The 15,372-nt window shown below is 46.3% G+C and overlaps 1 protein-coding gene across 5 annotated transcripts in view; it reads left to right on the top strand.

Moving 5' to 3' along the window:
• The first annotated feature begins 786 nt into the window (after positions 1-786).
• napepld (N-acyl phosphatidylethanolamine phospholipase D) overlaps positions 787-15,372 on the top strand; it is a 33,142-nt gene continuing 18,556 nt past the window's right edge. Inside the window, exons 1-5 of one of the 5 annotated variants that reach the window (XM_042335479.1) lie at positions 2,473-2,668; positions 3,280-3,362; positions 5,201-5,519; positions 9,743-10,389; positions 15,109-15,223. In XM_042335479.1, coding sequence (XP_042191413.1) covers positions 5,223-5,519; positions 9,743-10,389; positions 15,109-15,223 — 1,059 coding nt within the window. In that variant the 5' untranslated portion in view covers positions 2,473-2,668; positions 3,280-3,362; positions 5,201-5,222. Of the gene's footprint in view, positions 884-2,472; positions 2,669-2,757; positions 2,967-3,182; positions 3,363-5,200; positions 5,520-9,742; positions 10,390-15,108; positions 15,224-15,372 lie in introns of those variants that run through there. The other 4 variants (XM_042335478.1, XM_007890890.2, XM_007890892.2 and 1 more) reach the window with 4 other exon arrangements.

Below are 15,372 nucleotides of genomic sequence, written 5' to 3'. Positions count from 1 at the left end.
CCCACCCCCAACACCAGCCCACCCCCACCCCCCAACCCAGCCCACCCACCCCCACAGCCCCAACCAACACCACCAGCCCCCCAACCCCAGCCCCCCAACACCCCAACCCCAGCCCCAACCCCCCAACCCCAGCCCCCCAACACCCCCAACCCCAGCCCCCCACCCACACCCCAGCCCCCCCAACACCCCAACCCCAGCCCCCCACACACCCAAACCCCAGCCCCCCAACCCCCCAACCCCAGCCCCCCCAACACCCCCAACCCCAGCCCCACACCCCAGCCCCCAACCCCACCCCCCACCCACACCCCAGCCCCCCAACCCCAACACCCCACCCACACAGCCCCCCCAAACCCCCAACCCCAGCCCCCACCCACCACCCCAGCCCCCAACCCCAGCCCCAACCCCCACCCACACCCCAGCCCCCACCCACACCCCAGCCCCCCACCCACACCCCAGCCCCCACCCACACCCCAGCCCCCACCAACACCCCAACCCAGCCCCCAACCCCACCCACACCCCCAACACCCCCAACCCCCACACCACCCCCAACCCCACCCCAACCCCCCAACCCAACCCCACCCACACCCCTCCATACCCACAGCCCCACCCACACCCTAACCCCACACCTACCCCCCCCCCCCCCAGCCCGAGGGGAAGCCGAGCACAGCTCCGGCACTGGCGGATGGGCTGCTCTCTGGGGGAGAGGCTGCTCTGCTCTGCTCTCCGGCGGCCTCTCCTCTCCCCCCTCTCCCCCCCCCCCGGTCGGGTCGGGTCGGTCGGCGGCACTCAGACGAGGGCTCCACTCGGTCCGGAGGCTTTGGGGGAAAGAGGACAGAGGACGAGAGTCAGGAAACTGCGGAGCACCGACACCGACACCCGACAGGTGATCCCCTCTCTCTCTATATATGTATATATATATAACCCCCACCACCGCCCCCCACACTCCATACACACACTCTCCACACACCCCCACACACTCCCCCCCACACACACTCCCCCACACACACACTCCCCCCACATACACACTCCCCCACACACACACTCCCCCACACACACACTCCCCCACACACCCCCCCCCCACACACACACACACTCCCCCACATACACACTCCCCCACAACACACTCCCCCACAACACACCCTCCCCACCACACACACACTCCCCCACACACACACTCCCCCACATACACACCCCCCCCACACACACACTCCCCCCACACACACACACTCCCCACACACACACACACTCCCCACACACACACTCCCCCCACATACACACTCCCCCCCACACACACACACTACCCCCCACACACACACTCCCCCACAACACACTCCCCCCCACCACACACACACACTCCCCACACACACACCCCCCCCCCCCACCACACACACACCTCCCCCACACACACACTCCCCCACACACACACCCACACACCCCATACACACACTCTCCACACACACCCCCACACACTCCCCCCACACACACACTCCCCCCACAACACACTCCCCCACATACACACTCCCCCCCCCACCACACACACACACTCCACACACTCCCCCCACAACACACCCCCCCCCACCACACACACACACTCCACCACACTCCCCCACATACACACTCCCCCCCCACCACACACACACACTTCCCCCCCCCACCACACACACACTCCCCCACACACACACTCCCCCCCCACCACACACACACCCCACACACACTCCCCCACACACACTCCCCCCCCACACACACACACCCCCCCCCCCCACACACACACACACACACACACACACACACACACACACGCTCCCCCCCCCACACTAAACACACACACACACTCCCCCCCACCACACACACACAGATCCTATTGCAGGTGAATCTCTCTCTATATATATATAACCCCACATCCCCCCCCACACATATCCCCTTTTCTCTCTCCCCCTCTTTCTCTCTCTCTCTGTCTCTCCCCTCTTTCACACGTTGTGTTTATAAATTACAGCTCCCCACTGCCCCCCCCCACACACACACACAAATATACGGTCCATTCACTTTACAGTCTATTCTGTGAAGCGCTTTGAGACGTCGAGAAGACGTGAAAAGCGCTATATTTAATGCAAGGATTATTGTTAGTATTGTTATTACTCCACACGCCTGTTTACCCGGCAGTAAGTACGAGCCCGGTTGTTAACAAGGGCAGATTGCTTTTCTGGGAGGTAATAATCCCTTTTTAAAAAATAATTTGGTCACTCAATCCGCCACCGTGGGCGCGGGGACGCCGCTGCCCGCAATCGGCCGCCGCGTTTCGCCCACAAAATACACAGTCAATTCACTTTGCGGTACATTCCGCGAGCGCTTTGAGGCGTCTCGAAGACGCGACATCAAATGCAAGGATTGGCATCGTCATCTTCACTGGAACTTGGTTTAAATCCATTATTAAAACCCGGGCAACAGGAATCTTCTCCCTCTCCCCTCCTCCCATGCTTTACTTAGTGTTTGGGGGGGGGGGAATTGATGCAAATCCCTATGACACAGACTTCGAGGACTACCTTTTTGAGGAGGAGCCTTCTCAAAACACACACACACAGAAAGAAATGTTTCAGGCTATTTAGTCGGTGGCAATCGACAGAGAAGGGGAGCCTGAGTCAAGTCAACTCTACTCGATTATACGCCAAATGTATGTTTTTATTGCAAGGATAAGAGTGTAAAATCTTAATTTTTTTTCAAGTCGGTCTATGTTTCTCTCTCTCTCTCTCTCTCTTGTGTCTCCCCTTTCCTTTGCACTAAGGTTAGCTGCAGTGGCTGTCACTCAGTCATACAGAACTTTACCAGAAATAGATGTAGCACAGAGAGAGGGGGAAAGAGAAGAGAGAGAGAGAGAGAGAGAGAGAAGAGGGAGAATGGTCAGAGAGGGTTTTAAAACTTCAGGCAGGTCTGGAGAATGAGGACAGGATCTGGACACTTGGAAAGGAACTGTGAGTGTTGCACACACTGGTGTTAAATTGTATTAAAATGTCCTTTTTTTAAATTGGATTTCAAGGGGGAAACTGAAACCTCAATTGCACCAGGTTAATAAGGGTTAATGTCCCTTTACTGCAACTTTACTGTTTAACACACATGTATTATTGCAGTCCATCTCTCTCTCTCTCTGTCTGTGTGTGTGTGTGTGTGTGGTGTCAGTGCCTTTTTTATTCCAGGTGTCTGTGTCTCTGCACCATCCCCAGTTGTCTTTTGTCAGGTTTCACTTTGCACTTTATTCCCTGCATTTTTTTGCTGAGGTGCAAACAGTGGATGGATCTTTACGAGCTTTTGTGATGTCGTTTTATTAAAACTCTTGACTTTTTGTCCTGATTTGACAGCCAGAAAATTCGGTAAGTTATTTTTCCTTTAAAATGCGACTTAGTGTATATATATCTATATATATATGTGTGTACGTGTGCACCTAGATATTTAATAATAATTATTGTTGTATATATATATATGTGTGTATATATATATATTCTGTATATATATATATATATATATATATTTGCTTTAATCGAGTTGAGGTCCAGAGAAAGAAACCATCTAATGTCCTCTTGGTGACAAAAATCTTGAGTGAGTTAATTTCACTAAAAGGGGCTTGAATGTCTCATTTGCAGGAATAATAAGGGAAATATCAGGGCATGTGGTTGTGGGGGTTTGACACCAAAGCTCTGACTGGTTCCTCTGTTACATCATCTGAGGCTGGGAACCACAAGGGGAGGGAGAGAAAGATAAATTTTAGCCTTCGGAGGGAAGTAGCAAAACCTGGCTGGATCCTCGCCTCCTTCAAAGAGATCTCTCTATCCTCTCTCTCTATCCTCTCTATCTGTCTGCTGTTTCTTTCCCCCCTCCTCTCGCTTCCGATGCTCCCAGACGTGCAAGTAATTTGATCTGCAATTCCAACTCTGTTTAACACACACACAAACACAGAGAGAGAGAGAGAGAGAGAGAAACTGACCCCTTCTATAGAGGCTCAGTAATTTATTGCAGATAAGTGAAATAATCCAGCTTGTTTTTTTTGGGGGGGTGCACTGCGATTTGTAATGTTTTTGATAATAATAATAATAATACTACACTGCGCCTTATCACGTTGTTGAGACGTCTCAAAGCGCTTCACAGAATGTACCGTAAATATTACTAATAATACCACTTATAATAATCCTTGCATTTGATACAGCGCCTTATCAGGTCTTCGAGACGTCTCAAAGCGCTTCACAGGATATACCGTAAACTATACAGTGAATTGACTGTATATTTTGGGGGCGAAACGTTTCGTTTTAAATATAAGGTTACCGTTGTTTCGTGAGCTGGATGCCAACAGATTTATTTTTAACTTTATTTGCAAAGCTCCATGTTGTATTGACATTTCCGCTGTACCTATTATAGACCATGATACAGGGCTTTGGCTCGTGAAAGTGCTTAACGTGTTCAGTGCAGCGATCCGCTTTGCGTTTCATTTCATTCCAACTTTTAATTTTGTCATTATTTGGTTAAAATGCAACGAGAGATTAGTTACTTGGTCATGCAACTCCTGATCTCTCCTGTTCCTACTGGTATAAAGGACGGCATTGTCAGCAAATGGATTTAGTGCAATATTATTTACATAATAATATAATAATTCTTGCATTTGATACCAGCACCTTATCACGTCGTTGAGACGTCTCAAAGCGCTTCACAGAATATATTGTAAAGTGGATTGACTGTGTATTTTGTGGGCAAAATGGGATGTGGACGCCTGTGCATGTATTTTGTGGGCATAACTAATTATATACTATAGATATTTTTTACCAATAGACGTTTTGATATATATATATACTGTGTATATTAAAATATATATATAAAAAGAATTACATGGAGGGAGAAGGAATCAATACATATGCATATATGCGTATATATAAATATAATTATATATAATAATAATAATAATTAAATATAATTATTCCCCCTCTCCCCATGTAATTGATATCTAGGAACATAGGAACAGGAACAGGAGTAGGTCATTCAGCTCCTCGAGTCTGTTCCGTCATTCTAATAGATCATGGCTGATCTGTGCCTCAACTCCAATTGCCCCGTATCCCTTGATTCCCTGCCCTAACAATAATAATTAAAACAAAATCACTAAAATATTCAGGGTTCTGGACTGTGGATTTTAGTAATAATGATAACTTTGGTGTTTGTATTAAAGATTGGATTGGAGGGATAAAGAAATGGACGAACGCTCCCAAGGGCGGGCTCCACTTTCTCACAGCCACTACCCGAAGGAAGCCGTGAAGAAGCGAGGGATCAATGTCAGCCGAGACTCGAGGGGCAGCACCTCGTCCCGAGCTTCCAGGAAGAGTTTCCGGCTGGATTACCGCCTGGAGGAGGACGTCACCAAATCCAAGAGGGGAGAAAACGGCCGGTTCGTTAACCCTTGGCCGACCTGGAAACCTCCAGCTTTCACCAGCGTCCTGAAATGGGCCCTAATGGAGAAAGACCACAGCAACATCCCCAGCTCCAAAGAGGTACGTGGTTTAAGGATGATAATAATAATCATCATCATCCTTGCATTTGATATAACGGCTTAACACCTCATTGAGACCTCTCAAAGCTCTTCACAGGATATATTGTAAAGTGAATTGACTGTATATTTTGTGGGTGAAACGCGGCAGCCAATTGCACACAGCAGTGTCCCGCAAACAGTCGTGGATCGAGTGACCAAATTATTATTATTATTATTTTTGGAGGGATTATTATTCTCGGAAGAGCAATCCGCCAATCGACTAACAACCGGGTTCCTACTTACTGCTAGGTAAACAGAGAGGTTTGTGGAATAAGGAAACTTGCCTAAGGTTTCGCCCAGCCTGGGAATCGAACCCGGGTCCCTTCACTTGTGAGGCGAGTGCTTTAACCACTAAGCTACAGGATTCCACATTTGGACACTTCTTGGGGAAGTGGGGAACAAGGTTCCTTCCTCTGTTGTTCAAGGTCCATTTTGAGACTTATTATTATCAGTAGTCATTAACTACCTTTAACAGCAATTCCCTGTGAAGCGCTTTGAGATGTTGGGATCGTATAGGTTCTATTAAGAAATGGAGGCATTGTTGTTAATATGTTTTAAATTTATGTAATAAGGCGGTGTGGGGAAAGTTTTATGTGTGTAAGTGCCATACATTTGTGGAACTCTCAGTTTAGTTTGGCTACTCTTTAGCATTAGTGATGGGCTTCCACAAAGTGTCAGACACTCAGCTGACTCGAACAAAAATTAGCATTCTTCATGTGGGAACCAAGACAGTCAGTTGTATCAGGGTTATCTACCACGGAGAGGAAGTCTGATTCTGTGTGCTCCTAATTTTCACATATAAGAACTTTACGGCAGCATTTACACTCCCAAGATCAGAGCCAAGGAGGTAAATTGCAGCCAGTACCCCTATTGCCCAGTAAAATCTAACTCACATAAAACCTGGAAGCTTTCCGGTCTGTAACATTCATACCAGGCAGTAGCTTCACCAACTGAGCCTTGTCCATTTATTTTTAGTCACTGCTATTTTGACGCTGCTGTTACTTATGCTTAGCATGAGCCTAGGGTCAGTTTTTTCCACTTGATGGGCTTATTCCTTGCTAACTCTGTATTCTATTTCCAGTATCTTACCTAAAAGCACACTTCACACCCCCCCACTTTGATACCAAACTGCTTAACTCGGTGTGGTTGAGCAGCACAGTCACCAAGCAGCGGTTTATTTCTCCCAGCAAAACCACCAATATCCTACAGTCGTCTCGAGTGAAGCAATTCAAGTGTGAATAGCAAATGCGCACTTCCTCGGTCAGGCATTAGTAGCTGTATTTATTTTCTGTGTTGAAATATTGTCTGATGAGGTCAACGTGCAAAGTCCGGCCTGTAACACAAAACAGCTTGACTCTGCCATTGTGTTCAAAGGTGTGGAATTAAAGTTTTGTTTGTGGCTGAGTGAATAGAAGATATTATTTATATAGTGGGCGTCCCATCACATTTCTCCTTTGCACTGATAATAATAATAATAATTGAGCAATTACCTCTTTTACACAGGGTTTGATATCGATAGATAAGTACAAATGGATCATAGTTTTTCTTTTAAAACCCTTATTGCCTTTGCTATGAAAAATAGGAAGGATATTGTATCAATGGAGAGAGCACAGTGTAGGTTTACAAGGGCTGAATGGAAATGTCTATCCAAGAGAAATTGGCCAAGTCTTCTTTCTGGAGATGAGACAGTTGAGACAGTTGAGAGGGGACCTGATAGAGGGGTTTAAGACTATGATGGGTTTTAATAAAGTGCTTATTGATCAGCTGTTTCCAGTTGTTGGTGAGTCCAAAACAACGGAACAAAAATATATATTTTGAGCAGATCTAAAAGGAAGTTTAGGAAGAACTTCTATATTCAGAATGTGAGAATAAGGAACTTGCTGCCAGAAACTATAGTTGAAGCAGAAACATCAAACTATTTTAAGAGGAAACCTGATAATAATCCTTCCATTTGACATAGAGCCTTTTCACGTCGTTGAGATGTCTCAAAGTGCTTCACATAATGTATTGTAAAGTGAATTGACTGTATATTTTGTGGGCCACAAACAGTCATGGATTGAGCGACCAAATTATCATTATTTTATTTTTGAAGGGATTATTATCCCCAGAAAAGCGATCCGTTAATCGACTAACAACCGGGTTCCAATTTATTGCTGGGTATACAATGCGCTACAGGACTCCACAATATATTCTAAGCTTTTAGAAGTGAGATCAGAAAACATTTCTTCTCATTGTCAGAGTCTGGAATGCACTGGCCCAGAACGAGGAGATACAGGAAATATTGGGCTATTTAAAAGGAAGGGAAGGAAAGGACAATTTACATGACATAGACACTTGGGAAGAACAGATACAGGGAAAAGGCAGGTAAATAGAATTCAAAGATCTGCTGTGAACTAACAAATCAGCGGAACAGACTTAACGGACTAAATGATCTCCTATTCCTATATGACGGAAATAAATCCAGATTCCAGAGACATATGGAGAGTCTGAATGACTTTACCGACCAATCCTTGTATGTATTGTTCATGGATTAGGTGGTAAAAGCTCCTGTAATCAGCAATTGCTTGTTTACAAGAGATTCAGGTGTCAACTTGCTTCAGTTGGTAGCACTCGCCTCTGAGTCATAAAGTTTTGGATTCAAGTCTGGATTTTGAGCTCATTCATGTTCGAGGCTGATATTCCAGCCCTGTGCAGTGCTCGAGGAGGGAGGCGTTGGCCTTCAGGTGAAATGTTAAACTGTCTGCATGTTCAGTGGACGTTAAAGTTTCCACAGCACTATTCACAAAAGAGAAGGGCATTACTCTTGGTGAACTGGCCATCATTCTCCAGATTTAGATTTTTTTAAATGACTTCATGGCTGTTTCTGGGACCATTGCCGTCTGCGAATTAGCTACCACATTCACCTACACGTACACAGTCACAACAGCAACGACTTGCGCTTGTATAGCGCCTTTCACACGGGGCAGCGTCTCGGAGCGCTTGGAAACACACCCCGCGCGAAGCTTTAAAGGAAACCCTTGTGTGAGGCTGTTTGAGACATTTCAGCACGAGACGGCACAATATTAATTATTCTTGCTGACAATTTTTCAGAATCTGATGACCATTGTGTTCTCAGGCGCAGAAGTCACAATGGACAGACCTAGATCTGTGGAGTTTTACGTTGAAGAATATTTCGAACACTCTTTTGACAATTTTTCAACGGAACGGTTTAAGTCGTTGCTAATTTTAAAATGCCTGCCTTCTGCTTACATTGACACTGACTATAAGTGACTGAATGTAAATAAAGCCTGAGTCCCACGAGGCTTGTTTCATACTCTTTTTATTGCGTTATACTGCAGTAGAATATTAAAAATTCAGTTGTACAGAAAAATCTTTACCGAAGCTCAAAGCTGTCACTATCACAGCAACGGAATCAACATGGCATTTTGACTCAGTGGATGTCTCTCTCTCTCTCTCGCCTCTGGGTCACAAGTTGTGGGTTTAAGTCCAGTATTGAGGAGAGTGCTGCATTGTTAGAAATGCTGTCTTTCACCTGAAATGGGAAAACAAGATTCTACTTGCCTGTTTTGGTATTTCAGGTGGATGTTCAAGTTCCCCGAGCACTATTTTAAAGAACAGTGAATTGTCATGGTTTTCATTGCTGTGTGCAAATTGTCTGCCTACAGATACACAGTAACTAAACTTGATAGCAGTTACCTGGGTAGCAGTTGGAGATACTTTGCTGTTCCAGTTATATTTATATTGTCATATGTTATTTTGTCCACATAATAAACAGTCACGACACTTTATAATGTATCCCATGAAGTGCTTTGACACGTTTCGACCACGTAATAATAATAATAATCCTTGCATTTGAATTAGCATCTTATCACGTCTTCGAGATGTTTTAGTGTTTTTTGAAGGGATTATTATCCCCGGAAAAGCAATCCGCCAATCCGCCAACAACCAGTTTCCTACTTACCGCTAAGTAAACAGAGGCGTATGGAGTAAGGAAACATGCCCAATGTTTCGCCCTGCCCGGGAATCGAACCCAGGTCCTCTCACTTGCGAGCTGAGTGCTCTAACCACTGAGCCACAGGACGCGCTATATCAAATGCAAGGATTATTATTATTATTTATTACTACAGGAGTGACATCAAAGGCGAAGAGATTACTATCTCAATATCTTGTTCTCGCTGTCTCTAGGAGCTTGATGAAGCACTGCCAATAGTGGAGCCGTACTTCGTCAAAGACCCCGAGTTGGTGGGTCGGACGGGCAATGGGATCCGGGTGACCTGGATGGGACATGCCTCTCTGATGGTGGAAATGGAGGGACTCGTCATTCTAACCGACCCCATCTTCAGCCAGCGAGCCTCGCCTGTGCAGTTCCTGGGGCCCAAGCGATTCCGAAGCCCACCCTGCGCTCTGTCCCAGCTCCCCACCATAGACGCCGTGGTCATCAGCCACACGCACTACGACCATTTGGATTACAACACGGTGGTGAGTCTCAACGAGAGGTTTGGCAGTGACCTGCGCTGGTTTGTGCCTCTGGGCCTCTTGGACTGGATGCAGAAGTGTGGCTGTGAGAATGTGATCGAGCTGGACTGGTGGGAGGAGAACTGTGTGCCCGGACACGACGACATCACCTTTGTGTTCACCCCGGTGCAGCACTGGAGCAAGCGGACGGTCACAGATGACAACAAGGTGCTGTGGGGCAGCTGGTGTGTCCTGGGACCTTGGAATAGATTTTTTTTTGCCGGAGATACAGGTTACTGCGTGGCCTTCGAACAGATAGGGAAACGGTACGGACCTTTTGACCTGGCCGCCATTCCGATTGGAGCCTACGAACCGAGGTGCGTCACTCCTATGTGTAACTCCTACGTCCTGCCGTGATCCTCTCACTTGCCATGATATGTGTAACTCTTACGTCTTGTCATGAAATCCCTTCGTGCCCTGGCACCTCCCTACCCTTCCAAACTGTTCACCCCCAAACCACTGCCTGCTGCCTCTGCTCGACTGGCTCCAGCCTTCTGCTTATCCCTCGTGCCCTCCGTTCCACCATCAGTGGCCACACTTTCAGCCACAACACACCAAAACTGTGGAACACTCTCTTCCTCTATCCCTCCTTCCCCATCTTCAGGCGTGGCTGAAGACATTCCTCTTCGACCGTGCCTACAGTCACCTCCCCCTCCCACCAGCTCAGTGTCGTGCTCCGCCACAGTCAAGCGTTCTGGAACTATGTGAGGCGCTATGTAAATGCAAGCTGTTGTTCCACTTAGAGGAAGGAGAATAAATGGTGTGAATTTGGTGCTGATCCCGGGTGGTGTTAGAGAATGAAGCCTTCTTCTGCCTTCGGGCCAGAAGGTTCAAGTACCCCTACTCTCCCAACCAGGACTTGAGCTCATCATCTAGGCTCCTCATCCAGGCAGTTCTGAGGAAGCACACTACTGTCAGAGACATAGTGAGATACAGTTTGAAGCAGATATGATGAGATGCTACATTAATAATAATACTAATTAATAATAATAATCCTTACATGTGGTAAAGGGCTTTTCACATCAGGAGAACATCCCAAAGCACATCACAGGATATATACCTCCACCCCCAACCCCCCCACTTTGCCCTTGATTCCTTTTGACTCCAGCCCCCATCTCAGGAGCAAACACTTCCTCCCGACAGGAAAGGCGCTATTTAAGTACAATTTGTTGTTGCTGCAAAATATGAACTTCATAACATGTAAAGTATTTTTAAAAAAAGCTTGCCGTTCTCTTCTCCCTCCTTCTCTCCCTCCCTCCCTCCCATCCTATTTGAATTAATTTGGTATAACTATAATGCCACCAAGGCAGCTGCGGATTGTGTTACACTCCTTGCGCTGCTCAGTGTAGGTACGATTTATTTTTATGTGCCCTGCAAATTATTTGCATGCCGCAGGTCAGGAATCTCAAATGCTGAATTGCAGCTTCGCAAATGTAGTCAATGGTTTTCATTCAAAACTCAATGAAAAGGTTATCCCAGGCTGCATTGTCGACCAAACAACTAGCCGGGAACTAAGCCATATGAAATGTCTAATCTCCCTTTTTATGGTCCGACGGCATTCAGAGAAGTAAACAGTCTGATAAATGTCGTAACTGTAGTAGCTTCATTGTAATGCACATTGTTGGTGTGCCCTGACCTCTCACCTAACGTGCTGCATGTGTGTGTGGATCGCTCGTTAATGGTGAAACAATATACCGTAAAATTGCTGCTGTCAATGCACCGGGTTCTTCAATGCGTTGATTGCTGTAACAGGCTCTCAGAGATCGGGTTATCTGCAAGATCTAGTGCATATTGGAATGTAATAATAATAATCCTTGCATCTGATCCAGCGCCTTATCACGTCTTCGAGACGTCTTAAAGGACTTCACAAAATATACTGTAAAGTGAATTGACTGTATGTTTTGTGGGTGAAACACGGCAGCCAATTGCGCACAGCAGTGTCCCACAAACAGTCGTGGTTTGAGTGACCAAATTATTATTATTATTATTATTTTTGAAGGAATTATATGTTCTTCATGCTGGATGCTATTACTTCTCCTATTTACTTCTTATTTCTATTTTTGGATAAATAAATTTCTCCTATTTACCGCGTTTCGCCCACAAAATACATAGTCAATCCACTTTAGAGTATATTCTGTGAAGCGCTTTGAGATGTCTCGAGTGACGTGCTAAGTTGCTATATCAAATGCAATGCAAGGATTATTATTATTATTTATTCTATTTATTCATTATGAGGTCCAGTAGACCATTCATGTGTGAGGCACTTTTGAGGCATTCACTGTAAAAGATAGCAAAATGATAATCCTATTACAAAATTGCTTAATCAATTGCTATAAAGTATGACTAAAACCTTGAGATAACAAATTGTGACCTTGGCTTCCTGTAGGCCTGAAATTCCACCTAGGCTTAGCCTGTAAGATAATTTTGTCGTAAAATTTGTAAGATTCTGCAGAATTGTAGAGAATTCTTAAATTCATTCAGAAGCTGGATTTGCTAAACAAAACAACAACGAGATTACATTTGTATAGTGCCTTTCACGTCGGGAGGACGTCCCAAGGTGCTGGACAGTGTACAGCATTTCAGACCCGAACTGAGGTCAAAGGGGAGAAGGGAGGGGAGGGGAAGAGGGGTGACCGATGGCATGGTTGAAGAGGAGGGTTTTGAGGCGGGACTTGAAGGAGGCCAAGGAGGGGGCGAGGCAGAGCGATTGGGGAATGGAATTCCAGAGGTTGGGGCAGAGTGGCTGAAGGCTCACCCACCAATGTTGGGGCGGGTGGGTTGGGGGATGTGGAGCAGGCCGGAGCCGGTTGAGGGGAGGGAGCGGGTGGGTTGGTAGAGGGTTAGGAGGTCACAGAGGTAGGGTGGGGCGAGGCCATGGAGGGCTTTGTAGGTGAGGACCAGGATCTTGAACTGGATCCTCTGAAGGATAGGGAGTCAGTGGAGTCGGGCGAGAGTGGGGGAGATGGGGTCACGAAGTTTGGTGGGGAAGAGGACACGGGCTGCAGAGTTCTGGATTATCTGGAGCCGGTGGAGGGAGGAGTTGGGAAGGCCGACAAGCAGCGCGTTTGCATAGTCGAGTCTGGAGGTGATGAAGGCATGAACAAGAGTTTCAGTGGCCTGAGGGGTGAGGTAGTGGTGGAGTCGGGCGATGTTACGGAGGTGAATGGAAGGCAGAGCGGGTCATGGCTGGGATATGGGGAAGAAAAGACAGTTGAGTGTCGAACAAGACACCGAGGTTCCTGACTGGTTTGGTGAGTTGAAGTGTGCAACCATGGAGGTTGATGCTGACAGAGCCTGAGGTGCGGAGGCGCTGGCGCGAGCCAATCAGGAGGGCCTCAGTATCGTTCACATTGAACTGTAGGAAGTTCGCCCTCATCCAGGACTTGATGTCCGACAGGCAGTCTGTCAGGACAGCAGTGGTCCTGGAGTTGAGGGTGGAGGCAGAAATATAGAGTTGGGTGTCATCCACATACATATGGAAGTTGACCCCATGTCTGCGGATGATGTCACCAAGGGGGGGGGCATATAGATATTAAAGAGGAGAGGGCCAAGGACAGAGCCCTGGGGGACGCCAGACGTAACAGTGCAGGGGCTGGAGGAGAAACCATTAGAGGCAACAAAGTGGAGACGGTGAGAGAGATAGGAATCTCTAACTTCCACATTAAAACTGATGTGCCAGATGCCTTTACTTCCCTGTTTACTTACTTCTCCTTACTTCTATTTTTGCATAAATAGATTTCTCCTATTTATCAATTGGCTGCCGCGTTTCGCCCACAAAATACACATCAATCCACTTTACAGTGTATTTTGTGAAGCGCTAATTCTCTGATGGCATATAGTGGATGGAGTACTAAGTCATACAGCCCAGTTGGTTGCAGGTTTGAATTCTGGTGTGTGTTCAGTTGGCTGATCTCAGCGAGGGCGACAGTCTGGACTCTACAATTCGACCTACGTGGATTCCCGTAGCATATTGGTTTGAACACTCGCCTCGCAAACGAGAGGATCAGAGTTTGATTCCCGAGCACAGTAAAACCTTAGGCAGGTTCCCTTACTCCATACGCCTCTGCTTACCTAGCAATAATTAGGAACCCGGTTGTTAGTTGGATTGGCGGATCGCTTTTCCGGGGGTAATAATCCCTTCCAAAAAAATAAATAAAATGATCATAATTTTGTCACTCAATCCACGACTGTTTGTGGGACACTGCTGTACGCAATTGGCTGCTGCATTTCACAAAATATACAGTCAATTCATTTTACAATATATTCTGTGAAGCGCTTTGAGATGTCTCAAGGATCTGATAAGGCGCTATATCAAATGCAAGGATTATTATTGTTAGCACCTTGGGTAAAAAAATAGCAATGGATCCCATTCCTTTTCGCTATGAAGTGACTCCTGCTTGAAAGATCTCCTGCATAGATATCATATAAGACCAACATTTGGCTTGGTTGTGAGGCCCTCATGTTAGAATCCAATGCCATTGTGTGGCCTTACACAACACCAAAAGGTTTCAGTAGAGAAATGAAAGAGGGAATTGTAACCTGGATTCCTCTAAATATTTTGGTGTACCTGTTCCTAGTGACTCAAACAATACCATTCTCTCGTGCTCTCCCCCCTACTTCTCCATTCAGTATAGGTGACTATGTGAGCAGGGAAGAGAAACAGCATGTTAGTTCTGTTTATAGCTCCGTCCTTCAGTTGGACGTTAAAGAACCGATGGCCCTATTCGAAAAGAGAAGGGAGTTTCTCCTGTTGTCCTAGCCAACAATCCCCCAAATAAAATTGGTCATTTGTTCCATGGTTGTCTGTGGGACATTGCTATGCGCAATTGGCTGCCACGTTTCGCCCACAAAATGCAGTGCTTCGAAGCGCTTTGAGACGTCTCGACAACGCGATAAGGCGCTATATCAAATGCAAGGATTATTATTAGGATTATTATAATGCAATACTGGGCTAAAATAGACACCTTATTGTTCGGAATTTGAGGCAGCTGGCTCACAAGTCTCTTATGTTTTTTGTCTCTCCTTGTTTGTTCCAGGTGGTTCATGAAATATCAACATGTAAATCCAGAGGAAGCTGTGAGGATTCATATAGATGTTCAAGCAAAAAAATCTGTGGGAATTCACTGGGGAACATTTGCCTTGGCCAATGAAGTGAGTATTTAATTTGCTATATCTTTACAATTCTATAATCAGATAAGACTGACCAGTCCACTGGAACTCTGTCCCGAAACCAATCTGTCTTAGCATGCTACCTTCAAAACTCTAAAAACATATCTCTTCGACCATGCCTTTCGTGAACA

Source organism: Callorhinchus milii, unplaced genomic scaffold, assembly GCF_018977255.1.
Source record: "Callorhinchus milii isolate IMCB2004 unplaced genomic scaffold, IMCB_Cmil_1.0 Scaffold5, whole genome shotgun sequence".
Lineage (NCBI taxonomy): Eukaryota > Metazoa > Chordata > Chondrichthyes > Chimaeriformes > Callorhinchidae > Callorhinchus > Callorhinchus milii.
The sequence above is the reverse complement of the archived record's forward strand: the minus strand, read 5'-3'. Positions and strand labels throughout refer to the sequence as shown.